Source organism: Sus scrofa, chromosome 6, assembly GCF_054392235.1.
Source record: "Sus scrofa isolate SSC_HxYL_T2T_F1_AM1 chromosome 6, Sscrofa_HxYL_maternal_Yorkshire_Landrace_v2.0, whole genome shotgun sequence".
Taxonomy (NCBI): Eukaryota; Metazoa; Chordata; class Mammalia; order Artiodactyla; family Suidae; genus Sus; species Sus scrofa.
In genome coordinates, this window is record NC_139388.1 from 1,388,945 (window position 1) to 1,414,862 (window position 25,918).

Consider the following 25,918-nt stretch of genomic DNA (forward strand, 5'->3'; position numbering starts at 1 on the left):
GTGTCACCGCTCCAGCCGGGAGATGCTTCTCCCCGGTTTTGCCAGCGTGGGCCATGTGAGCAGGAGGGGCCAAGCTGAGTGTCGGGCCTGGTTTCCGTGGTGTCTGTGCTCTCAGCTGGTGATGTCCACAGCTGGCACGAGCAGTGGGCTCTGCTTCTACAGGCCGCGTCCCTGCCATCCCATCCCACAAGGTGGCACAGGTGCGTCTGGCAGCGTCGCAGCGTCACCCGAGCCTGCGCCTCCTGTTGGCATGAGGGAAAGCCGGGCTCACCCTCCCTGTGCCGCAGCGGCAGCTCCCGGCACATCACAGGTGGGACGTGGAAATCTCTCCTTCCTGGGTGAGGGAGAGCCGTGTTGAGAAGAATGTTGGCCTGAGGGACTTGTCCCCAAGCGGTGACCAGAATGTCCCTCCCTGGTTTTCCGTCCCCAAGTCTAATGGCACAGGCCAGGGCCTGGCGACTTTGGGGCAGAGGAGGGGTTCATCATGGGTGTGCTTGTGGGTGATTCAGTGGTTCCTGCGTAGGCTTGTTTTGCCCCAGGCTTCCGTCTGGCGAACTTGGCGGTAAGGAGGGAAATTACCAGCCGAAGATGTAAACACAGGGGAGCAGAGGCGACCCTTCTCGGCACGGCCGTTTTCTGCAAAAGGTTTTCTGTTTTAGGGAGCCAGCCATGACTGCGGACACACATTTTCAGGACAGATGGGCTTTTTCCTAGTTGCTGTTGGAGTTTGGGGGCCAGACAGCACTGTCACCGTCCTCTGTGACAGAGGGTTGTCCTGGGGACCCTCGGCAGCACGTGACACAGAGGGCCCTGCAGGGGTGCAGGAGAGAGGTGTGTCAGGGGGGCTCAGAGGTAGCCCCCCTGCCCGGCAGCGGATGCCCCTGAGGGCATCACCCACCCTGAAGGCGGGTGCTGGGTATGTACCCTGGGGTGCTGTGGTGAGGCTGCTGCCTGCACTGGGAGGTCCCTCTGACAGCTGCGTCGAGCATGTCGTGGAGGCTGTAATGCACACAGGTCCAGGCTCGTGCTGTGGCCCGCGAGCAAAGGGAAGAGGACCCGTGCCCCGGCCTGTGCCGCTGCGGCCGCACTCCAACCAGGCCCCGGCGCACCTCCCAGCCTGGCTCAGAGCTGAGCCAGCAGCTTTTTCCTGAGATGCTCTGAGTCAACACACAAGTCCTTGAATGAAGAAGGGTGTGCCAGCTGGACCTGCCGCCTCCCTGCGGCACAGCCAGCGCACGCAGAGCAGGTGGCCGCCGGGGGAGGTGCGGCCAGACGGCTGGCCAGGTGCACCAGGAGCTGGATGGGAAGAGCCTTTTTAATTTTTATTTATTTATTTCTTTTTTCAGCAATCAGATATGATGCAGTGAAATATCAGTATAAACTTTCCTTGTACATCCAGAAAATACAAAGCACATTTATACAGCTTTAGCCCAACAGCTTATTTCCTTAAAAAAGTTTCGAATGGATTGAAAGCTAACTTATCTTCAGTATAAAGCGTAGAGGTGGAGCACCCTTTCCTAAGAAGCAGCTGGGGAAGAGTCGGGGCCTGGGCGCCCCGCAGACCGCGCATCCTCACTCCCTGCTCGCCGCTGCAGGAACGGGGCTGGCCACACAGTCGACGCGGCCCGTGGGCTCGAGACGGGACCCCGGAGGCCTGGCTCTGAAATGCCCGTGTGCTGAAAGGGCGGAGGCCTCGGGAGTGCTCCCCTGGACTCGGCCGGACAAGCCCGCTGTGTGAGCAGGACGGAGGGGGAGAGTCTCACCAAGGCCCCTGGAGGCCAGGGCCCGGACCCTCCCTGGGTTTGCATGGGGCGGGGGGGGCGTGTGGCTGCGCCCGATGCTCTGCTTGGGGTCTCCTTTGCTGCGTGTCCTGGGGGAAGGTGTCGCTTTGTGTCTGAAACGGCACACCTGTACAGGGTCCTTTGGTCACCTGTCCTTTGGCTTGTCCAGCCGCAGGGACCATCCTGGGGCTCACGGAAGTGCTGGGGGTGGTGCTGAGCAGGAGGAACTGCGGGGCCTCCGGGCAGGCAGCTACCCACCCGCTTCTTGAAAGGCGCCTTGTGTAGACAGGGCGCCTCTGAGTTCCCGGTTCCCGCAGTGGCGGTGGCTGTGATCGGAGCCCCCTGGGAACATGCCAGGGCTTAGCATTTCCTCGCGGGCCCAGCCGGCCAGGCTTCAAGGTGTGTCTGCTGCGCGTGGACTCAGCCAGGCCGCCTGGGCTCCGGCGAAGGCAGGGTCCTTGTCTTGACCGCGGTCCTCAGGCCTCCCGGCTGCAGGGTCACAGGTCAGAAACCCACCATCACGTTACAATAAGGCTTTTCAAACCAGCTGGCAGGACGTGTTGAGCTTCCTGTGATGTCGCCTGGACTTCTTAATTTAGAGCTGTTGAAAGATCTCCTGAGGTGTCGCTAGGCCGAGGGAGGCATGTCCCCGGCCGGCTTCGCAACGATGCTTCGTCCAGCAAAGGCGGCCGCTGCTGTCTGCTCACCGCCCTCTGCCAAATGCAGGCCTGAGGCAGCTGAGGGGCCCTGGGGAGATGCGGGCGATAAACCTGCGCGGTCCGTGGGCCCGGGGTCTCCTGCTCCCCGGGAGGACCCGCTCTGCTGGCCCACATGCACAGGTGCGTCGCAGGCAAGGCCGCAGGCACCGTCGGGGCAGAGCTGTGTGCCCGGTGCAGGCCTCTGGGAGCGCCCGTCCCACCCAGAGCTCCCAGGCAGAGCCCTGAGTGCAGAGGCCTCGCCTACCAGCAGCAGCGGTGCAGCGGCATCCGTGCTGCTCCCGAGGGAGGACCGAGTGTCCCTGGCGAGGCCCCTCTGCCTCCGGATCTGTGGGGCCCCATCCGCAGTGCCCGCTCTCCGCCTGCCCTCCTGGGGCGCGTTTGACGGTTAGCAGCCTGTGCCCAAGTTGGTGTGGCCGGGACCTGGCCTCGGTGGCCTGCCCATGACTGCCTGCAGTGCAGCGAGGGCAGGGCCCCTGCCTCCCCCCCTCGCCCCACACAGCTTGTCACCTGTCCCCCTGTGGCTCTTGGCTCACCCTTTGGGGGCAGTAAAGCCATGGCAAGAGGAGAGCGGGTCCTTGGAGAGGGCAGCAGCCCTGGAAACACTGGCCTCTGGGCTTTCCAGGTTCAGCCCACCCTCCCCCGCCTGAGGTGGAGGGCAGCCGATGGAGCCCGGGCTCGGGTGTCAGAGCGGGCCCTAAGCTCTTGATAGAAATGGGGTTTATTTCCATTTTCTCAACATATCCAGTCACAAGCCCACACTGGTTTTTTTTCTCCATTGAAGTGTAGTTGATCTGCTGTATTACTATTATTTGTTCCAGGTGTACAGCAAAGCGATTCCGTGTTTTACAGATTACACGCCAGTGAAAGTTCCAAGATGCTGGCTGTAATTCCCTGTGCTGTGTAATGTACCCTTAGCCTTCTGAGCCGCAGTGGCAACTCCTAGATACTGTATCTCCAATCCCCGGCCGTGTCTGGCCCTCCCCTGTTCCCTCCCCACTGGTTTGTTCTCATGCTTTGTTCTCTCTGAGAATCGGTTTCTTCTTCTTCTTCTTTTTTTTTTTTTTTTTTTTTTCCGGTCTTTTTGCCATTTCTTTGGGCCGCTCCTGCGGCATATGGAGGTTCCCAGGCTAGGGGTCGAATCGGAGCTGTAGCCACCGGCCTACACCACAGCCACAGCAACGCGGGATCCGAGCCGTGTCTGCAACCTGCACCACAGCTCACGGCAACGCCGGATCCTTAACCCACGGAGCAAGGCCAGGGACCGAACCCGCAACCTCATGGTTCCTAGTTGGATTCGTTAACCACTGCGCCATGACAGGAACTCCGGCTTCTTTTTTTAAAATACTCACTAGTTTGGTGTACGTTTCAGATTTCACGTATTAGTGGCATCGTACAACGTGTATCTTTCGCTGTCTGGTTGATGGCACTAAGCACACTGCCATCCGCGTCCGTCTGCGTCGCTGCAGACGGCGGAAGTGCTGGCTCTTTTCATACCTCACACACCGTTGTCTGTTGGTACCGCGTTGTCTTTTTCTGTTCATCTGTTGTGGACACGTGTGCTGCTTCCACATCTTGGCTCCGATAAATGGTTCTGCCATGACCACTGGGAAGCGTGTATGTGTTTGAATTGGTTCCCCCCCAGGCGTATTCCCAGGAGTGGGACTGCCGGATCATGGGGTGGTTTTAGTTTTTAAGGAACGTCCAGACTGTTCCCCGCAGTGGCTGCACCAGCTGCCATCCCCACCAGTGAGGTCACACTGTTTTCTGCACACCCTCGCCTGAGGCATGTGGAAGTTCCCAGGTCGGAGACTGAGCCCAGACCACAGCAGAACCAACCCCAGGCCCCTAACCGCGAGGCCCCCAGGGGACTCGTGTTGGCTTTTGGATAATGGCCATCATGACGGGGGTGAGGTGGTGCCTAATTGTGGTTTGGATTTGTGTTTCTCTCACCGTCCGTGGGGTTGAACAGGCCGTCTGTGTGTCTCCGTTTGGAAAACGTCTATTCTGGTTTTTTGCCTGTTTTTTGTTTGGTTTTTTTTTTTTTTTTTTTTTTCCCGTATTTGAGTTTCTGGGCTGTGGGTGTAGTTTGTAGATGACTCCTCTCTGGTTGTATCATTTGCAGATGTTTCTCCAGTTCAGTTGGTTGTCTTTTCTTAGGTGGTTTCCTTTGTTGTGCAAAAGCTTCTCAGTGTAATTAGATCCCTTTTGTTTACTTTTATTTCTTGTGCCTTAAGAGACAAAAAATACTGCTCTGATTTCTGTCAAAGTTCTGCCCATGTTTTCTTTTAGGAGTTTACGGTTTCCAGTCTTAGGTGTAGGTCTTTAGTCCATTTTGAGTTTATTTTGCATATCGTGTTGGAGTTTAATTTCACTCTTTCGTGTGTAGCTATCCAGTTTTTCCAGCACCACTTATTGAAGAGGTTTGTCTTTTACAGTGTATATTCTTGCCCCTCCGTTGTGGATTATTTGAAGTGTGTGTCTCTGGGCTTTCTGTCTTGTTCATTGACCCATGTGTCTGTCTCTGTGCCAGCACCGTACTGTTTTTTTTTTTTTTTTTTTTTTTTTTTGTCTTTTTGTCTGTTGTTGTTGTTGTTGCTGTTGTTGCTATTTCTTGGGCCGCTCCCGCGGCATATGGAGGTTCCCAGGCTAGGGGTTGAATCGGAGCTATAGCCACCGGCCTACGCCAGAGGCACAGCAGTGCGGGATCCGAGCCGCGTCTGCAACCTGCACCACAGCTCACGGCAACGCCGGATCCTTAACCCACTGAGCAGGGGCAGAGATCGAACCCGCAACCTCATGGTTCCTAGTCGGATTCGTTAACCACTGCGCCACGACGGGAACTCCCGTACTGTTTTAATTACTGTCACTTTGTAGTCTAGTCTGAAGCCAAGGAGCCTGACTTTGCCACATTCTTCTTCCTTAAGCTCACTTCGGCAGTTTGGCAGAATGTGTGGTTCCATATAAATTTTAGGATTATTTGTTTGAGTTCTGTGAAAAATGTCTGAGGTATCTTGATATGGATTGCCTTAAGTCTGTAGATGGGGGCGGGTACGTGGCCGTTTTAACAGTAGTAATTTTTCCAGTCCCAGAGCATGGTTCGTCTTCCCGTCCCGCCTTCCCCATCTTCAGATTCCCTTCCTCAGTGTGGTATCGTTTTCTGATGATCTCTTACCTGGGTGTTTTATCTTGATGCAGGTACAATTCTTTCACTCTTTGTCTTTGTCTTGCTTTTTCCTTTCTCTTTCTATAGCTCATTGTTAGTGTGTAGAAAAGCAACAGATTTCTGGTCTTACCCATTTAGGCCAGTGTCTCTGAAGTGTCCTGACAGCTTCCCATGGGATTTACGTCTGCCTTTTAACACCCGCCCTGAGCACACGTCCACAAGACACGCTGCTTCATGCGAGGCTGGGTGTGTGGCCTCCCGGTGTTTTCCCTTCTCTGTTACTTCACTTTTTTTTTTTTTTTTTTTAAATGTAGCTGATTTGCAATGTTCTGTCCATTTCTGCTGTACAGCCAAGCGCCCCCGTCATACGTCTGCATGCATCCTTTTTCTCGTACTGACCTCCGTCGTGTGGTGTCACAGGAGACTGGACAGAGCTGCCGGTGCTGGACAGCGGCACCTCGTTGCTTATCCATTCTCAAGGTCACAGCTGCACCTACCGAACCCAGACTCCCCGCCCACCCACTCCGTCCCCCTCCCCCGCGGCGACCGCGGTCTGCTCTCGTGTCTGTGATGTGTGTCTGTTCTGCAGGCGGGTCCATCTGAGCTGTGTCTTAGGTTCCACATGGAAGTGGTGTCAGACGGCGTGCTTAGTATGAGACTCTCCAGCTCCGCCCTGGTTGCTGCAAAGGGCATTATGTCCGTTTTTTTGGTTTTTTTCTGTTTGTTCGTTTTTTTGTTCCTGTCTTTTGTTGTCTTTTTAGGGTCGCACCTGCAGCATGTGGAAGTTCCCAGGCTAGGGGTTGAATCGGAGTGGTAGCTGTACCGCAGCCGCAGCAGTGTGAGATCTGAGCCAAATCTGCAGCCTGCACCACAGCTCACGGCAGCGCCGGATCCTTAACACGCTGAGCGAGGCCAGCGATCAGCCCACGTGCTCACGGGTACTAATTGGGTTCATTACCACCGGGCCACCGTGGCACCCTTACTTCGTTCTTTTTATGGCTGACGAGTGTTCCGAGGTGCATGTGCACCCCGTCTCCTGAATCCGTCCCTCCGTCGATGGCCGTGTGCGTGGTTCTCGTGGTTACTGTGAAGAGTGCTGCGGGAACACAGGGTGCGTGTGTCCTTTTGAAGAGTAGTTCTCTCTGGATCGACGCCCAGCGGGGGGTTGCTGGATCACATGGTCGTTCTGTGTTTGGTTTTCTAGGGCCCCTCCAGACGGTTCTCCACAGCCGCTGCCCCAGCTTACGTTCCCCCCAGCAGCGCAGGAGGGCTCCCGCTGCTCCACGCCCGCTGCGGCAGTGGGAGCGATGGCCGTTCTGACGGGCGGGAGGCGGTGCCTCGGTGCAGTTTGGATTCGCAGCTCTCGAACCATCAGGATGCCGAGGGCTTCTTCCCGGGCCTGGGGCCGCCTGGGTGTCTTCTCTGAGGAAGTGTCTGTTCGGCCCTCTGCCCAGTTTTCGAGGGGTTGTGTTTTTGTTGCTTCGCTGTCTGAGTTCTTTGCATATTTTGGAGATTGAGCCCTTGTCGGTTGCCTTGCTTGCAGCTATAGTCTCCGTTCTGTAGGTTGTCTTACCTTTCTTTAGAGTTTCCGTGGCTGTGCAAAAGCTTGAAAGTTTGATCAGGTCCCCTTGGTTTAGTTTTGTTTTCATTTCTGTTGCCTTGGGAGACTACGGCATGAGGAAGTTCCCTCGGCCAGGGACTGAACCCCACCACCATGGCGACCAGAGCCCCGGTAGTGATGGTGGCGGTGGTGGTCCTCAACCTGTTGGGCCTCACGGGGACTCCTCTGTTCCCCTTCTGGATGTCGCCCTGGCTACAGCGTGAGTGTGACGTCTCGGGCGGTGTGGGAGGGGCCTCCGTCAGGGCCCCGGGTTAAGGGTTAAGGGTGCCGATGCTGCGGACACGCCCCCCTGCTTTGAGGGGCTCCCTGTGGTGCTGACGTCTGTGTCGCGAGCTTTGGCTTGTGTGAGGGGCCTTTTCTGCGTCACGCGGCAGGATTAGGTGATTGTTTTCTTTGGCCGGTGCCTGTGGTGGATCGCACTGATTGTTTCTGAGGATTGAACTATGTTTGCATCTTCTGCAGTCTTTTTCCCCGCTTTTGATGGCCGCACCTGCACGTCATATGGAAGTTTCTTGGCCAGGGGTCAAATCGGAGCTGCACCACAGCCACGCCAGATCCTTAACCCACTGAGCAGGCCAGGGATCAAACCAGCATCCTCATGGATGCCAGTCCGGTGCCTTAACCACTGAGCCGTGACCAGAGCCCCTAGTCTTGATTTTCTTTAATCCCAAGGCTTTAAATTCAAACCTTTCTTCAAGCACAGCTCTGCCCAGGGCCGTCCTTCGCCAGCCCTGCTGGAGCTGCTGGGGGCTTTCACTCCACGTTTCCACTGGCTTGAAAATGTGTTTTGTGGAGTTCCCGTTGTGGCGCAGTGGTTAACGAATCCGACTAGGAACCATGAGGTTGCGGGTTCGGTCCCTGCCCTTGCTCACTGGGTTAACGATCCAGCGTTGCCGTGAGCTGTGGTGTAGGTTGCAGACGCAGCTCGGATCCCGCGTTGCTGTGGCTCTGGCGTAGGCTGGTGGCTACAGCTCCGATTCGACCCCTAGCCTGGGAACCTCCATATGCCGTGGGAGCGGCCCCAGAAATAGCAACAACAACAACAAAAGACAAAAAAAAAAAAAAAAAGAAAATGTGTTTTGTTCTTACTGTGGTTGACAGTATGGCTAAATTTGGTGTCTCGGTCTGAAAGTGGGTTTCCCGGGACTGGCACTGCACACCCTGCGGCCTGCACAGAGCGGGTGGCAGGTCTGATGAGGTCTGTCCTCTGCACGGAGGACCTTGGTGGCTGGGAGAGGCTGAGGCTCAGCTGGTTCTGCTGTTTGGTTGAAGAGGCCTGTCCCGGGCCGTTGGCTTTGATTACGCGGGGAGTGACTTTGCCTGTGTGTGTCAGCGGGCTTTTTGGACTGATGCTCAAGGACTTAGGTTTTCTCTCATGTTATTTACTTTTTAAATTAAAAAATTTTTATTTAAAATTTTTTCTTTTTAGGGTCGAGCCTGTGGCACATAGAAGTTCCCAGGCTCGGGGTCACATTGGAGCTGCAGCTACCAGCCACAGCCACAGCATCACGGGATCCGAGCCACATCTTTGACCTGCACCAAAGCTCACAGCACCAGCAGATCCTTAACCCACTGAGCGAGGCCAGGGATCCAACCCAAGTTCTCCTGGGTATTAGTCAGGCTCGTTGCTGCTGAGCCACAACAGGAACTCCAGTTTCCTCTCATTTTCAACGTTCTGAATCGTCTGCTCCAAGCTGCCCTAGACTCTGCCGAAGCCAGCGTTGCTGGCATCTGTCTCTTCCCGCACCTGCCTTTGTTCTGTGAGGCCCCAGGGGCCTCGCTGGGGGCTCTGACTTGGGGCTTCTTGCTCTCCACTCTCCCCTGTGCCTGGAGCCTCACAGGAGGGGGCACCCTGGGTGGCAGGGCTGTGTGCCTCTCCTGCTCCACTGCCTGTCCTCCCAGAGCTGCTGGCCCACAGTGCCTGTGGGAACGTGGGCATGTGGCGGCTTCTCCCACTCACATTCCAGCTCCATCCACAAGAGGCCGCGAGAAGCCCCCACTCCCCGTTGGTTCTTGCTGTCAGCCTGTCCCTTGAGGAAGCAGGATGGGGCTCAGGTCCCCGGGGTTTGGGCTGCAGGGCGGGCATTGGAGCGCACCTGCCGTCCTCTTCCATGCACACATCCCAGCCGACGCGGGCCCCCGGCAGTGCCGTATTCTGCGCAGAGAAAGGAGGGCGCGTGCCCGTGGGGCTGGGTCCAACGGTGCCCAGAGCACTTTGGGGAGGAGCGTGCGTCCTTGTCCTTGTCGAGAGGCTCACGTCACCTCTGTCCTGCCAGGGCCTCTGCAGACATCGTTCCCCGGCTGGGCACAGGCCAGAGGGAGGGAGAGGCTGCCTGGATGAGGGGCTCGGGGTGGCAGGGGACAGCCTCTGGGGGTCACGATGGCCAAGTGGGAAGAGGATGGACGTGCACCTGAGTGTTTGTTCTCATCTAGTTCGTCAGCAAGACAGGGGCACAGTCGGGGGTGCTGCAGCTCACCAGTCTGGTCCTGGGCGCCTGGGACGGGTGGCCGCGTGCCTGCAGCCCTCCTCCTAGAAAGGGGACTGGAAAGGCACTGCGGGCACAGCCCAGCCCTGCCTCTGCAGCTGAAAGGCAGTGCCTGGAGGACAGCGGCCCTCTCCAGCCTGAGTGAAGCCCACAGGGAGGGGACGCAGCTCGTGTGGCCGGCCATCAGCACGGGGCATCCTGGTGAGGTGTGGGCCCGCCGGGCTCTGGCGGGTCTCCAAGAATCACCTGGCTGATTGCTCACAAGCTGAGAACAGTGGCCAGTGTCTCCTGGCGGAGTTAGTGTTGCTTTTGTTTTGTTTTGTTTTGTTTTGTTTTGCCTTTTTCTAGGGCCGCTTCCCGTGGCATATGGAGGTTCCCAGGCTAGGGCTCCATTTGGACCCGTGGCCACCGGGATCCGAGCCACGCCTGCAACCGACACCACAGCTCACGGCAACGCCGGATCCTTAACCCACCGAGCAAGGCCAGGGATGGAACCCGCACCCTCATGGCTCCTAGTCGGATTCGTTAACCACTGCGCCACGGCAGGACCTCCAAGTGTTTTCCCTTGAACACCAGTGACCGCCGCACTGGGAGCATCGCGGAGTTTGCATGTGGCCAGTGCCCTGGAAGGTCCTGGGTGGGCACAGCACAGGCAGGCGCCCACCCCCGCTGCACCACGGCCCGGGGGGAGTGGGCTCCCCACTGTGTCACCCCTTCCTCTTGCCCACGGCTTCTGGGCCTTGCAGTGAGGTGTTCTTAGTGCTGCGCTGGAAAAGGGGGGCAGGCGTTTCCGTTCAGGCCTTGCGCTGCTTTGAGTGGAGACATCTAGCCGAGCCAGCTCGGGACCCTTGGTGAAAGCAGCCTTTTACAGCATGGGCTGGCCGTCCGTGTGCCCTCCTGGGTCCAGGAGTCATGGGATCTGGGCTGTTCTCCTGCCTGGGCTGCACGACGGAGGTGTGTTCGCATCAGGGAGCAGGAGTCAAACGGCCTGGGGCTCCTTGCCTTGGGTTTTCCGTCACGGCAGAGGCCGTTGGGAGCTCTGTAAGAATTTCACCTCGGGCCGCTGTGTAACTTGCTAAGGAAACATGGCTGATGGGGTCCCAGGCAGCCCTGGGCAGCTGTCCCGAGTCGGCTCCGGGAGGCCTCCCGCCCCCAGGCTGCGACCGTCCAGTCTTGCAGTGGGAGCTGCAGATGCGCTTAGGAGCCCTCGTGCTGGGCACAGAGAGCGCGCGTGAGGCCCACTCCTGGCCTGGCCGTGGGGGCGGGTGCGCGCAGGCCCAGACCCGCCGCTCGTGTGCGGGCCCCGCTCCACGGAGCGCGCTGAGATGTGTGCCCGCAGGGAAGCAGCTGCTACTCCAGAACGCTCTGCACGTGGCCTTGCTCTGCACGTGGCCGCCAAAGCCGCAGGCTCGAGAGCGGCGGCCGCTGAGCGCCAGGGGGTCAGTCTAAAGGCATCTCGTGCCACCTGGCAGGGGATCCCGCCATGTGATGGGTTCGTGTGACCTGTGTGCCAACCTCCGAGAGAGGGAGCGCTTTCTCCTCTTCTTCCCCGGGGTTGCCCGGGAGGGTGGGAGGGGGAGAGACCCCCCCCCCGCCCCCGCACGCCATCGTCATGGTCGTCGGGCAGAGAAGACCACGCACAGGTCCAGAGAGAGGCTGGCGTGTGCTGAACAGGGCAGCCGGGGTGGTCGGGGGCAGAGGGCAGGAGTGCCAGGCGGGGTGTGGGCCAGCCCGCTGTGGAACAGCGCCAGGGGCCGTGGGTGTGGGCTGGTGTCTGGAGTAAGGTGGGGGGATGGCGGGCTCGCACGTGAGAGGCAGGGGGTGTGGCACGTGGTTCTGGGGGCTCTGCCATCTCGTGGGAGGGCTGTCTCTACCCAGACAGCAACCTTTTAAAGATGCCAGAACATCAGAAAATGAGAAATGGGATGGACCCAGTGCGTGTCCTGCCATTTCCTGGGACGTGCAGGGGCCAAGGCCTTGGGCCCACCTGCAAGAGGGGGCGCCCTCTGCACATCTTATTTTCAGGAAGTTGAGGGTGGGCGGACCTGGTGCCATCTCATTCTGACCTTCTGTTGGGGTGTGCACGTGGGGTGAGCAGGGCCCTCGAGATGTCACCCTGCCCCTGGCACATGGTGCTCCGCAGAGCAGAGTGGCCCCCCGCGCCCACCTTCCTCAGCTCTAAGCCCCTTGCTGTGAAGTGTTCTCCATCCGGCAGTGTAGACGAGGTTCTTGCTGGTGTGGACCGCCCGGGCTGCCTCCAGAGGGTCCCTCCCCGGTGTGTGTGGGGGGGTGGGGTGGCAGAACTGGCCCTTGCTCGGGCCGCGGGTCAGTTCAGCAGCCCTTGACCCCTGTGTCCTCTCTCGGAGCAGACTGTGGAGGATGAAGCGATGGCGGCGTAGATGACGGCTGGCTGAGGAGGAGACGATGCCCAGGGGTGGGTGTTCTAGGCCAGCCCAGCAGGAGGAGCGCGCCCTCAGCCACGACATGGTGGAGAAGCAGCCCGGGAAAAAGGTGAGCCCCTGCCCCCCCGCTCCCCCCTCCCCCCTCCCGCTCCCCTCCCCCTGCTCCCCCCTCCCCCCTCCCCCTGCTCCCCCCTCCCCCCTCCCGCTCCCCTCCCCCTGCTCCCCCCTCCCCCCTCCTGCTCCCCTCCCCCCTCCCCCTCCCCTCCTGCTCCCCTCCCCCTGCTCCCCTCCCCTCCTGCTCCCCTCCCCCTGCTCCCCCCTCCCCCCTCCCCCTGCTCCCCCCTCCCCCCTCCCGCTCCCCTCCCCCCTCCCCCTCCCCTCCTGCTCCCCCCTCCCCCCTCCTGCTCCCCTCCCCCTGCTCCCCTCCCCCTGCTCCCCTCCCCTCCCGCTCCCCTCCCCCCTCCCCCTCCCCTCCCCCTGCTCCCCCCTCCCCCCTCCTGCTCCCCTCCCCCCTCCCCCTCCCCTCCTGCTCCCCTCCCCCTGCTCCCCTCCCCTCCTGCTCCCCTCCCCCTGCTCCCCTCCCCTCCTGCTCCCCTCCCCTCCTGCTCCCCCTCCTCATCTTCCCCCTTCCCTCCTGCTCCTGCTCCCCCTCCCCCTGCTCCCTGGAAGGACGTGCCCTCTCCCCCGGGGGGCGGGGGGCGTGTGTTGGGCTGTGGCATGTTCAGTCTGGAGCAGTCCTGGGGCGCGTGTACCTATTTGCCTTTCGATGGGCAGCTGCTGCCCCTTTTCTACTGTCCATGTGTGTGACCCATCACTCGTCCCACCAGTTCTGACAGAAACTCTGAGCGGCCGCCCACGGCAGCCGAGTCCAGTTGCTCTGTTCCTTTAGCCATTCTGCGTCTCCTTGTGGTTTTGAGTTTTCTTAACGCCAACCGCCTTTATAAACACTGTTTGGCTGTCTGGATATTTTCTTCTGCAAAGTGCATGTTCAGATCTTTTGCTCCTTAAGAAAATCTTGGTGTTTTTCAGTTGACGGGGGTATAGGCTTCTGAGGGCAGCACCCAGTGTCCTGCCCCCGAGCCCGTGCAGGGGAGGATGCCCCCTTCCCCGGTGTCCTGAGACTTCGCGTTAGGACCTCAGACTCTCTGCAGCTGTTGAGATGGTCACTGGTTTCCTGTCCTTTATTTTCTTAATGTGGTGAATTACACTGATTTTTCCTTTTCTTGCTCTCCGGAATATGTTGTTAATTGTATTATCTTTTTTATGTGTCTGTAGATCAGATCCACCAACTGGGTCGGGAGTTTTCTTGGTGGGAAGTTACTTATTACATTTTTGGGGGGGGTTACCTGTGGGTTCCCCTGTCCCCCAGTACCGGGGGGCAGGAGTGGTGGGCAGGCCGCCCAGCCCTGGCACAGCCAACTCCCAGGAGCTGTCCTCACTCCAGCAGTGTGGCTGCAGCTTGGGCTCTGCCCGCCGACGCCCTCTGTGCTGGCAGTGTGTGCTGCGGGCTGCCCCTCGGTAACCACCGCCGCGTGACGCCACGTGCCATCAAGCTGGAGGGCTGTCGGGGTCCTGGAGACAGGACTTCATGGGGCCCCTGAGGCCCAGTGCTCAAGACAGTCTAGCTGCCAGCCATCTCCCTGGGAAGAATTCTGGAAGGAAAGCTTGCTGGTGGGGAAGGGCGACGTGTGTTTGTAGCAGCCCTTCTTCCGCGTTGGCCCTGTGCCCAGGGGGCAGATGAGCTGGGATCTCGGTTGGCGTTTGAAGACTCCACCAAGCAGCCTGCCCCCCGCTCTGGCCTGGCAGCTCTGCACGCCGGGCCCTCCTCCAGCCTTGGACTGGGCTCCGTCTCCCACTCTGCAGATGGTGACACCGAGGCCCGTGTGCTGCTGGACCTCCGGGCTTCTCGGTCCTTGCCTGCCCCTCTTCGCTGGCCGCCGCTTGGGGCGCCTGCCTGCACGGGCTCTGCTGGGCCGCTGTTGCTGCACATGTCCTGAAGATAGCCCTGCAGTGTCTCAGGCCTGCGGCGCGGGGCTCAGGCCCGGGGGCGTGTGGGGATGACGCGGGAGGAGGAGGGGGCACCGCAGGGCAGTGGGGCAGACGCACTGCAGGACGGCGGGAGGCCGGCTCGGGATTCCGCAGGGAGACTGGTGGTGGAGGGCGGGGTCTGTCAGCCATGGAGGCGCCTTTTCTCTTTTTACCGAATCAGCTGCTGTTTGTCTCTGTTCCTTCATACTCACGGGAAGATTCCTTAGGGGCAGCTTCTCCAGACTCCTTCAGAGTTGGGGTGAGAAATGGGGCCACACTAGACCGGGGTCAGGGCTCAGCAGCAGCTCTGTCCCCCTGCCTGGCTGGTGAGCGTGGCGCCCTGGCTTTCAGGGAGGATGGGGTCCTGTAGGCACACCGGAGCCTGGCAGGCAGGGGCTGTTAGCTGCCCACGTAAGAGATGGGCTTTCCTGCCGCGGAGGGAAGTCCCGGGAGACGTGAGCGCTTGGAGGGGGTGATTGGGGGCTGGGGCTGCAAGTGCCGCTTTCTTTTCCAGGATAAAGAGAAAGTTTCCCTACCCAAGACCCCGAAGCTGGACCGCAGCGATGGAAAGGACGTGAGAGAGCGAGCCACCAAGCGGAAGCTGCCCTTCACCGTGGGGGCCCATGGAGAGCAGAAGGACTCGGACACAGGTACTGCTCGGGGACGTGCCCCAGGGCAGACGCCCCAGTCCTGCAGCAGACCTGGGGGTGCTGGAGTGAGCCCCTTCCTGATGCTAGGGTGACTTCCATGCAGAGAACTCCCGCCAGCGTGCAAAGCAGCAGCGCCCCCAGCCCGCGCCTGCCCAGGGGCCTCCCCGTGTGACGTGACGGGTGGGTGAGGGCCGCCTTCTCGCCCTCGAGGCTTCCAGGCACCTGTGCTGTTTAATCCCCCGAGGGCTTCACATTGGAGGGTAAACATTTTCCTTCAGGGCTGCAAAAGCACAAAAATTGAACCCCGTTGTTTGAAATGCAAGCCAAGGGGACGTATAAGCAGGGCTGGTGCGGGCTTCCTACAAAGGCGGTGGGCGCGTGGGCGCAGCCTGGTTAGCAGCACGTGAGGCGTGCTTTCCAGTTTCCATCTCGAGCTGCTCGTGGGGCGCGTGCCGGGTCCAGGCAAGAACCCAGCCCCTCGCTCTCTTCCTCTCGATCCTGGGCCGGCTGCTTGCTGCTCATCTGACCGCAGGCCCTGTGCCTGCTGCAGCCCTGGGGTGAGGCCCTGGATCTGGTGGGGGCATCCTGCACCAGAGGGACTGTGGCAGGTTGCAGCAAAGTGTCAGGGACAGAAACGAGGCAAACTCAAGAAAATTGGGAGACGTGGCAGAGGAAACAGCCTGGCAGGCATGTCTGTGCCACGGCCTCCATTCATGGAGCTGCGGAGCCTGGACCTGGGTTAACCAGAGGCCAGGGAGCCGGGTCTGGTCGTGCTGGCCTGGGTGCAAGGAAGGGAAGGGCCAGGCCAAGGCGAGGAGCAGAGGGTGAGCTGCGTGCACCCGGGCCCCTGTGTGTTAGGCCTTAGGGCCAGAGCATCTGTGCCAGCTCTGTCGTGGAGGGTGTGCTGCTGCTGTTGGTTCCCAAGCTGGCTGGGGGCTGAGGTCCTGTCACCTCTGGGCCGTTCCCGGGCTGCTGCCCTGTCCCAGCTGCTGGGGTGTCTGCAAAGCCTTGTGGACTCGAAGCGTCTCAGTGCCCAGGGGTTTCCCGGGCACCCCCCTGGTGGGAGGAGGGGCGTGCACACAGTGAGGAACGTTTGCAAGGTTGGGTTCCAGGCAGGGGCTCGATTCTGTGCATGAACTAGGACGTTTGCCCCTCACTGGTTTTTTGGCCCCCCGGGGGGCAGGTTAGGGCACCCCTGACCCCTGAGCAACACAGGCTGAACCGCAAGTCCAGTCGAGTGGTTTTTCCAGTAGCAGCGCTGCAGCATGGCCTGTGGGGCTGACTCCACTGGCTGGGCTCCCTGCTGCGTGGCCTCTGGTACCTGTGGCCTCTCTGATAGGTGGGAGTGTCCGCTGTCCCTTTGCGGGGGACCTCTGACTCTGACTGCACGTCATGCTGAGCAGATAGCTGGGGTCAGGCCCGTCGTGGGAGCTATTATGCAAAGGGTTTCTGCCCCAGCAGCCCCGCTCCTGCCGTCCCTCCAGCGCCCTCTGCTGGGAAGATGCAGCCTGGCACTTGGGTGAGGGGCTCGGAGCGCCAAGAGGACGTCTCTCCGTGTAGGGCCCCCCCCACCCCCACCAGCTGATGGGCCTCCTTCAAAGGACGCCCCCGTCCCCAGTCCCGCCTGCCTAAGACCATCCTGGGCTTCCTGGCCCTGGGAGGCGGGTCTCCACAGTGCTTAGTCAGGGCTGGGGGCGGCCTGCCAAGAGCGCGCAGCCCGGGGTTGCCAGGAGCTCTGGCCTGAGCAGCCCGTTGGGCGGGAGGGGCGCAGCACCGCTTGGGTGCCCCTTGCTGTTCTGCCTTTTGCATTTGAATGTCCCCACCCAGCCTCAAAATCCGCACACACCTATTGTCTTGTCCAGGATGGTGTGGATAATAACCAGCCGTGCGGGCTTCCTCCTGGGTCTGACCCCAGCCCTGTCACCTTCCTGGAGCCTCCGGGACCCTCCAGGGCAGGGCCTGTCTCCTCCCCCCCCCCCCCCACGTGTCCGGGATGAGGGCAGGTTGAGGCGCTCCCGTTTGACTTTGTGTGGACTCCACGGTGCAGTCGTGCGAGTGGCTGGGTCGCGGTTTGGGGACTGAGGTCACGGGGACGGTCTTCCCTGCGCTGTGACTTTTGCTCCGGGGCTGCCCTGGGTGTGCAGGGAGGCGCCAGGTCCCTCGCAGCTCCGAGCACGTGTCCCGCCGAGTGCAGGCTGCCTGCGCGTGCCTGCGGCGGGTTCCACCTGCACTCCAGGTCACTGGCCAGCAGGGCACGGCCGCCCACGCGGTGACCTGGAGCTCTCAGGACCCCAGAGCCAGAAGGGCTGGCGTGGGTCGCTGGCCCCTGTTGCCGACTCCGTGAGGGTTGGGGCCTGTCAGCTGGGCAGAGGGCACCGCCGTGCGCCAGTGGGAGTTTGAACTGGTGCGGTTGCTGCAGTGGAGGAGGGGGTCGCTGTCTGGCCCTTCATGCCCCCTTTACCTCCTAGAAACTGGCCTCTTGATTGCGGGCCCCTGTGGGCCGGGCACTGCTGTGCCCTCACCCAGATGGAGCTGCCCATTGCAGCCAGAGCACCTGGGGTTGGCCTTTCCCTCTCAGAGGCCACACAGACCCCTCTCTCCTGCAGCATGGGTGCTTCCTTTAAAGGCGAGAGACAGCAGGAACCTGGAGGGAGAGCCCCGTGCCAGCCCCGTGCCCCCAGCAGAGGCGAGTGTGGTGCCGGGGAGGGCGTCTGTCCATGAGCTGAGCTTCCTGGGCCATAGTCTGTCTTTCTGACTGAGCATGGAGATAGGCCTGCTCAGCGAGGAAGGTCTGCTCCTGAGGCCATGAGACAGGTGCTGGCGGGACAGCCACAGGCCCAGGTCCCACCCGCTGCTATCAGTCCACCTGGCCTGGGGCGAGCTTGCACGTCGATGCCCCCCACCCCCCGCCCCAGCCCCGTGGGTACCACGGGCCGCGATGTCTCCCAAGACCGCCCTTGGCTGGAGAGGCCTAGGAAGAACACGGTGGGCGTGTGTCTCCCCACTACCTGCCAGCACAGGGCTTGGGGGGCTGTGGGCGGGCGAGGGCCTAGCAAGGGCCCCGTGAGAGCCACGCCTGCCCACACCTCAGGCCTTCCTGGTGGAAGGATCAGCTACGGAGACGGAGGAGCAGGGAGAAGCGGGGGGAACCAGAACAAGACAGGGTGCAGACAGCTGGCTGGGCAGGGTTTTAAGGCCAGAACACAGGGAGAGGGGAGTTAGCACTGGCACGGACTCCGAGCTTAGGAGGCCCGACAGGCAGGCCCGAGTGGATTGAAGTTACAGCTAAAGACGTCGCCTTGACCAAGGCCCAGAGGGAAAGAGACAGGACACGGGAGGGGCCCCAGCCTGGGCTGCTCGAAGGAGACAGGCTGCCCTGCTTGTGGAGGCGGTGGGGCCCAGGCTTCAGGGCGTAGCTGGAGTCACGGTGGGGGAAGAGGGCAGCATGTGAGTCCCGCTGAAGCTGCAGGAGGGGGCTGGGTGGGCTGTGTCTGCAGAGCACATCCTGCAAGTGGAAGCGCCCTGACCCCGCAGACTGGACGCTGCTGGTGCGTTGCCTGCAGACGCTTCCTCCAGGGAGTCCCCGTCTCTGCGGCCAGAATTCGCTGTAACTCAGACACGTCTTTTCTTCCCTGCGAGTCTGAGCTGTAGGGGGGGCGGGGGTGTCCTGTAACAGAGCCCCGAGGGCCGCCCTCTGCAGCCCACCCCCCAGGAGAGGCCGCGTCCCAGCAGGAAGCCTCCAGGTGGGCCTGAAAGGGCCTCGTGGGAACCCCGGGGACACCTGGGGAGGCGGGGTGGGCGTCCCAGCAAGAGGCGATAAAAACGTGGCTTCAGCTCCTGGAGGCCCAGTGCCGCGACCGGCAGTGTGCGTGGAGATGCGGCCCTGCCACGTGGCCATGCTCTGCGGGGGGTGCTGGGGACCGCCTGCTGTCAGCCTGGGAAGAGGGCACGGCCGCCCTCACCAGGAGCCAGAAGGTGCGGTACCCCCAGCCCTCACCTCCCCCGCCACAGACCCCGGCCCTGCTGCCGCCCAGCCTGCTCTTTGGCGCCCGTGCAGACCCGCCAGCTTTCTCGTCTGTAGCTTGGCTCATGCCCTCTGGGATTTGGGGAAATTCTACTTCGCTTGCCGTTGGATATTAGAAACAAAACCCTAGAGTTCCTGTTGTGGCTTAGCGGTAATGAACCCGACTAGAATCCATGAGAACAGAGGTTCGATCCCTGGCCTCGCTCCGTGGGTTAAGGATCCAGCGTTGCCGTGAGCTGTGGTGTACGTCACAGACACAGCTCGGATCTGGCATTGCTGTGGCTGTGGTGTAGCCTGGCAGCTACAGCTCTGATTCAACCCCTAGCCTGGGAACTTCAATATGCCGCAGGTGCAGCCCTAAAAAGCAAAAAAAAAAAAAAAAAAGAGGAAGAAGGAGACCCCTAGCAGAAGACCATGGGGCGTCCACAGGGCCCCGTGGGCAGCTACATCTGTCGAGAAAGTGCATCTCAGGAGATGGGATCCCATTGGGGCTCTGCCCGTTTTAAGTCTGGAAGAGCGGAGGGCAGCTGCTCCCTGACCCGTGTGGGCGGGCAGGGCCTGTGAGGGCGTGGGATCCCCGCAGGGGTGCCCTCGGCCTTGGGGATCTCCTGGCCGCCTGTGCACAGGTCACACATGACCTTCACCCCTTCCTGAGACCACAGGGCCCGGCTCTGCAGCAGGGCTCAGCGTCTCTGGGCCCTAGGGCAGCCGTGTTCCTCAGCTGCCACTCACGGAGGGACGGGGGAAGCCCTGGTGGTGCCTCCTGGCTCCTGCATGTCCACCACCCACGGCATCGGTCAGCCACTTTGTGGCCTTCTGCTGGGTTCCTCTGGTGTGTGAAATCATTGGCGTGTCTGTCCAGAGGCACAGACGTGGCGGTGATGCTGGGCAGGTCCAAAGTGAGGCTGCAGAACTGGCAGATGCCACCCACACCTGGTGGGTACCATGGGGACGTGTGCTTTGCTGAGGCTCTGCCTCTTCTTCCTCTGGGCTTGGAGTCCCTCCGTCCCAGGGCAGGTGGGCAGCGGGCTCCAGACTGCGTGCTCAGTGGGGCTGTAGGGGGAGGGCCCCCGAGAGGCCCGGTGCTCCGGCTCTTTGGGACCGGGAGTGCCCCTGGGGGCGGGCCAGGTGGGCCCGGTCAGGTCTCAGGGGAGGCGCTGTGGCCCTTGGAGCACTTCTTAAGCGGAGCCCTGGCCAGTCCAGTGGCTGAGCTGCTGCTGTGCAGCTTCGCTTCTTTCTCTAAGCTTCCTGGGTCCCTGGGGGTGGATGAGCCGGGTCCTGGGTCCCCCAGAGGCACGTTCGTGGTGGAATGGACCCCTTTTCAGACCTGCGCCTGGTGGGCTGCTGACAGATCACTCGCTGCTGGTGGTGGTACCTGGGAGTTGGGCCTTAAACCACAGACCAGCCTTCTCAGCAGGTCACACCTTTAGCCATAAGAGGGTGGTTTAAAGTACCTTTCAAGGAGGTGACAGTGCAGAAGACCGTGAAGGAAATGGACCACGGCATGGTTATGGGGCCGGAGGCAGCAGGTGGTAAAGGGGTGCTGTTCTGGGAGAGGAGGCGCCCTCCTCTGTGGGTGCTGCCCCCCACCCCACCCTGAGAGCAGGGAGTGCCCCCCAGGGAGCCCAGCCCCGTGGCAGCCCTGCTCCCCTTCCTGCAGTCTGCACCCTGTGACCTGGAACACCCCAAAGCCAACTTGGCCCCCAGAACGCACAGGGCAGCGGGGGAGGGTGGGGGGGGGGGAACGGAGGCTCTCGGTGAACCCCGCCTGCCCCGAGCAGGAGGGTGAGCGTGAGGAGAGTGAGCTCTCGGCTCCCGGTTGCTGGTGCCTGGTGCTGCTGCGTCCCCCCTGCCCCTGGCGGCAGGAGCGGCGCCCTGCGTCCGTGGTGGAGGTGGCAGGGGGCCTGGCGAGGGGCCGGAGGAGCGCAGGGCGTGCTCGCCGTGAGGAGGCTGTCCCCGTGTCTCGTTAGTGCTCTGTGTTGATGCCTCTAGATGCCTCCAGCCCAGTCCACGCCGTGGTACTGCAAGGCTGGTTCGCTCCTCGAAGCGCCGTGGCCTGAAATGGAGGCGCCTAGAAGCAAGAAGAAAGGTACAGTACTGCCAAGTCAGCCTTGATCTCTCCACGGGTTTCTGAGCCGTTTGGAGGCGGGGCGGGGATGGAGGACCTGGACCACAGACACGAGCTTGCTACGAGACCTGTCCTGTGTGACCCGGGACGTCGGCCATCGGCTGTCCCCCCGCCTCGCGCAGGGGACGGTCTGGGGAGGCACCTGGAGCAGTAGGTGGTCGGTGGGGGCCAAGGCTTGGCTTCAGTGGCTGGTGACGCGGTGTCGCAATCGGATCCCCATCACAGTTGCTGCCAGAAGAGGTGGCGATGGCAGCGTGAGGGCTGCCAGCTCTGCCCCTCCCCTGTTCCCGCCAGCGGTGGGGTGGGAGGCGGGGCTCCGTGGTGCCAGGCGGGGCTCCGGGGTCTGAGGGCCCCATGGCATGAAGTCTCCCCTCTCTCCCCACCGGCTCACAGAGAAGCAGGGTCCTGAGCGGAAGAGGATCAAGAAGGAGCCTGTCCCCCGCAAGGCCGGGCTGCTGTTTGGCATGGGGCTGTCCGGGATCCGGGCCGGGTACCCGCTCTCCGAGCGCCAGCAGGTGGCCCTCCTCATGCAGATGACGGCTGAGGAGTCTGCCAACAGCCCGGGTGAGGCCGGGTGCCCCCGCGGGCGGCCCCGTGGAAAGGGTAGGACCGTGGCCCAGGGTCTGAGGTGGCCCCCCCGGGTGACCTGGCCTGTCCTCTCCTCGGCCTGCAGTGGACACAACACCAAAGCACCCCTCCCAGTCGACGGTGTGTCAGAAGGGGACACCCAGCTCTGCCTCAAAAACCAAAGATAAAGTGAACAAGAGAAACGAGCGTGGGGAGACCCGCCTGCACCGGGCGGCCATCCGGGGGGACGCCCGGCGCATCAAGGAGCTCATCAGCGAGGGGGCGGACGTCAACGTCAAGGACTTCGCGGGTGAGTGCGGGGGGGCCCCGAGGAGGCGCCACGCGGCCTCGGCCTCCCGTCGTGCCCGGCGGACACTCTCCAGCACGAATGCAGTGTGGCCTGTGTGCGTGTGCGTCCTTTTAGGGCCGCGCCTGCGGCATGTGGAGGTTCCCAGGCTAGGGGTCCCGTCGGAGCTGTAACCACCGGCCCTCGCCGCAGCCACAGCCGCAGCCACGCCAGAGCCGAGCCGCCACTACGACCTGCACCACAGCTGCCGGCAGCATCGCATCCTTAACCTGCTGAGCGAGGCCGGGGATCAAACCTGTGTCCTCGTGGACCCTGGTTGGGTTCGTTACCGCTGAGCCACGACAGGGACTCCTGCAGTTTGCTCTTTCTGAGGAGGAAGAATTCCTGTTTCTTGGGAAATGTTTCCAAATAAAACTATAGTCTTATTTTTCATTATTTTTAAGAGAATTGAGGAGTTTTCAGACATTCCTCTGACGTGTTCTCTAAGCCCCAGTTCTGTGCTGGAGGGCTTGTTCTGGCTCCGTGCCGCCCTGGCAGAGGGTGGCTCGGTGCCCGTGAGCCTCCCACCCTCCCCGGGAAGGACCATCACCGTGAAGCTCCGAGCTGGTGAGACGCGCAGGGCGCCCTGCCTGTGCCGGGGGCTCAGGGCCGCCTTCGGCGCAGGAGGACTCCATGTAGACGCCTCGGCTTCCCTATGGCCCTGGGTGTCTGACGCGCACCGAATTTAGCACCTTTTTTAAAAAAAGCAGTTTTCCTAAATTGAGGTTTTCCCAAAGCACTGCAGTCTGGCCACGGGGTGGCCCTGTCTGTGCGCAGGCCACCTCCAGACCTGTGGCTGTGGCCCTGCATGCCGCCCGCTGCCCTCTTTCTTTTTTTTTTTGTCTTTTTTTGTCTTTTTTTGCTATTTCTTTGGGCCGCTCCCGCGACACATGGAGGTTCCCAGGCTAGGGGTCGAATCGGAGCTGTAGCCACCGGCCTACGCCAGAGCCACAGCAACGCGGGATCCGAGCCGCGTCTGCAACCTACACCACAGCTCACGGCAACGCCGGATCGTTAACCCAGTGAGCAAGGGCAGGGACCGAACCCGCAACCTCATGGTTCCTAGTCGGGTTCGTTAACCACTGCGCCACGACGGGAACTCCCCGCTGCCCTCTTTCCTCCCTCCCCACGTGCTGACTGAGGACGGGCTGAGGCTGCCATTCCCGACACCGTGTCCAGCAGGGCTGTGCCCGCCAGGCCGCTGGTCCGATCTCCCCTGTTACTCTGCAGGTGAACCAGCTGGAGGTCCCTGTGCAAACCAGAGGCGCCCCTCAGGCCTTTGTCCCGGGCAGAGCCCTTCCCGAGAGCCGCCTGGAGGTGGGGGTGGCGTTCCTGGGGGTCACGCACTGCAGGTGTCAAGTGTCTTGTCTTGCAGGCTGGACGGCGCTGCATGAGGCCTGTAACCGGGGTTACTACGACGTCGCAAAGCAGCTGCTGGCCGCGGGCGCGGAGGTGAACACCAAGGGGCTGGACGACGACACGCCCTTGCACGACGCTGCCAACAACGGGCACTACAAGGTGGGCGCCTCCCTGCAGGCCCGCGCCCACCGAGCACTGGGCTGCAGCTTGCTGCCTCGTCCGTCCTGCTGTTGGGTCACCAGGAAGTGAGGCTCCCACACCCCATCCCACCCTCACTGTCCTCCCTGAGCAGCCAGCTGGCTTGTCCAGGGTCAGCACCTGGACACCTCTCACGCCATCTGCGTCTGGCTTGGCAGGCTCAGCTCTGGTCGTGGGGAAGCAGCCCTACCCAGAGGAGGGGACCTCTGTCCCGTCCCTGTGCCACTGTCAGACCTGGGAGTCCCTGACCTGGGCAGCCAACACAAGCCCCTGAGCACCTGGGCTCAGCCGCCAGGTCTGACGCCGCAGAGGGAGGCCAGGCACAAAGCGAGGGTCTGTCTGTTCAGAGGCAGCAGGCGTGGCAGGGACGCTGACCAGCTGTGAGTTCCCTGTGCTCTCTGGTGGCAGCCCTGTGGGCCATCTGGCAGGGGCCAGGGAACCTGCAGTGAGGCGAGGGTGGCGAGCTCAGCTGGAGACAGGTCAGTGCGGGGAAGGTGGGGGGACTCTGAGCTGAGGCTTCTGCGAGGCTGGGTGCTGGGACTCACAGTCCCCTTTGCAGGGGCGTTTTTTGGTCTTTTTAAAAGTGCCTCTCACGCAGTTGGAAACCAATCCAACAAGGAGCCATGAGGAGGTTGCAGGTCGGATCCCTGGCCTCACTCAGTGGGTTAAGGATCTGGCGTTGCTGGGGCTGGGGTACAGGCCGGCAGCTGCAGTTCCGATTGGACCCCTAGCCTGGGAACCTCCATATGCCTTGGTGCAGCCCTAAAAAGCAATAAAATCAATTTAAAAAATAAATAAAAAGAGAGCCCTTTTAGAGAAACATGCTGACAAAGTTTATGAAATGCCTGGATTTGCTAAACACACCTGGGGGAGGGCAGGTGTGGGTGCCATGAGGCTGGGGGCTGGTGGGCGCTGCCGCTGGGGGCTGGCGCTGTCGTTTGAGCCTCTACCTTTGTAATCTCTGCTGAAACTGGACGGTAGAGTAACCAGACCGGGAGGGGAGGACAGGTGGTGGGACCCAGAGACCTCCCTATCCCGACCTGGCACGTGTGCACATGTGGCCTCAGGCGACGGGGGCGCCGAGAAGCGGGAGGAGGGGCAGGCCCAGGAGAGGGCTGACCCCGGTCACCCAGGCAGACCTGGGGCTTTCAAGGGTCCTTACAGGCCGGAGAAAAGGGAGCGTGAGGGACTGGACTGTGTGCTGGCCATGCAGGAAGGGGCCGTAGCCAAGGAACGTGGTGGCCTCCTGCAGCTGGAGTGGCCTCGGCTGGCACAGTGGACAGGATGGGAGCCCCCCACTTGTGAGGAAGGAGCCAGACCATGGGTGGGAGAAAGGGCCCCCCGGGAGGCTGTGTCTGAGGTCAGGGAGACAGTGGCCTCACCCAAGCCGGTCGTTTGCATTCCGTGGCTCCCGATGCGTCTTCGCTAGAGGGTGGCCGCCACGTGCCCGGCAGCCGTGTCCCAGGACACGCAGACCAGGGCTGCCAGGCGCCTTCCTGGCAAACAGCTCTGATGGCCTCTGCACCCCAGCGACCCGTGAACTCTGTGCTCGTGGAGGGTTTGAAATGCCGCGAGAGCTGCCAAAGGTGATCGGGGCCTCAGACCTTGTCTGTCACCGTCGCAGTTTTCTGCGACGCGCAGTACAGCAAGCTCTGCCGCTCCTCGAGTGAGTCGGCTGTCCTGGGCCTGGGTTAAAACACGCAGCTGACACGCCAGCCCCAGTGTCAGTGACACCCACCCTGACCGTGGGCAACTAGGGGCGCGGCAAGCTTGCTTTTAAAACAAATGAAAACGTGAAGAAGCTGGGTCTTGGTTTCTCTGTTCTGAAAAGCCCTTTCCCTCTAATGGCCAGAACCCAGCCACGCTGCAGCGCCCTGCCAGGCAGGGAGCCTGGGCGACAGGGGCTCCTGGCGAGCGGGAGGGCCCCCCCAGGCACCGCTGCACAGCCCCGGCCCCCGCCTGGCCACCCGGGGCTCCGCCTGGGCTGCAGTTCTGCGCAGGCAGGACGGCTGCTCCGTGCTTCTCCAAGTCCCTGACGCGTGTCTTGCTGCCCTGCAGGTGGTGAAGCTGCTGCTCCGGTACGGAGGGAACCCGCAGCAGAGCAACCGGAAAGGCGAGACGCCACTGAAGGTGGCCAGCTCCCCGACCATGGTGAACCTGCTGCTGGGCAAGGGCACCTACACGTCCAGCGAGGAGAGCTCGGCCGGTCAGTGCGGGCAGGGCGGGGCGGGCGGCCCTCCTGGCCTGCTCGGACACCGGGCGCCGACGGCGGCTTCCGCGCCAGGGGCCGGCTCTGTACGGGCCTCTCTGGGCTTCCCTCCGCCCAGGGTTGGCCTCAGGTTTAACCCGCTGTGCTGGCGCTTGTCTGGTGGGAGCCTGCCCCCCCCCGCGCCCCCCAAGCCCAGCCCCCCCGCCCCAGGCCGCCCGCAGCCCCCTCTCCCGAGCA

General features: G+C 61.7%; 1 protein-coding gene across 8 annotated transcripts in view; it reads left to right on the plus strand.

The window, feature by feature from the left end:
* The window catches only part of ANKRD11 (ankyrin repeat domain containing 11), a 153,597-nt gene that overhangs the window by 114,883 nt on the left and 12,796 nt on the right, over nucleotides 1-25,918 (plus strand). For 5 of the 8 annotated variants that reach the window (XM_084959199.1, XM_021097036.2, XM_084959200.1 and 2 more), the window contains 6 exons: nucleotides 12,140-12,281; nucleotides 14,715-14,850; nucleotides 21,396-21,566; nucleotides 21,676-21,879; nucleotides 23,291-23,433; nucleotides 25,531-25,678. In XM_084959199.1, coding sequence (XP_084815325.1) covers nucleotides 12,195-12,281; nucleotides 14,715-14,850; nucleotides 21,396-21,566; nucleotides 21,676-21,879; nucleotides 23,291-23,433; nucleotides 25,531-25,678 — 889 coding nt within the window. In that variant the 5' untranslated portion in view covers nucleotides 12,140-12,194. Of the gene's footprint in view, nucleotides 1-12,139; nucleotides 12,282-14,714; nucleotides 14,851-20,866; nucleotides 20,964-21,395; nucleotides 21,567-21,675; nucleotides 21,880-23,290; nucleotides 23,434-25,530; nucleotides 25,679-25,918 lie in introns of all 8 variants that reach the window. The other 3 variants (XM_021097040.2, XM_021097042.2, XM_084959201.1) reach the window with 1 other exon arrangement.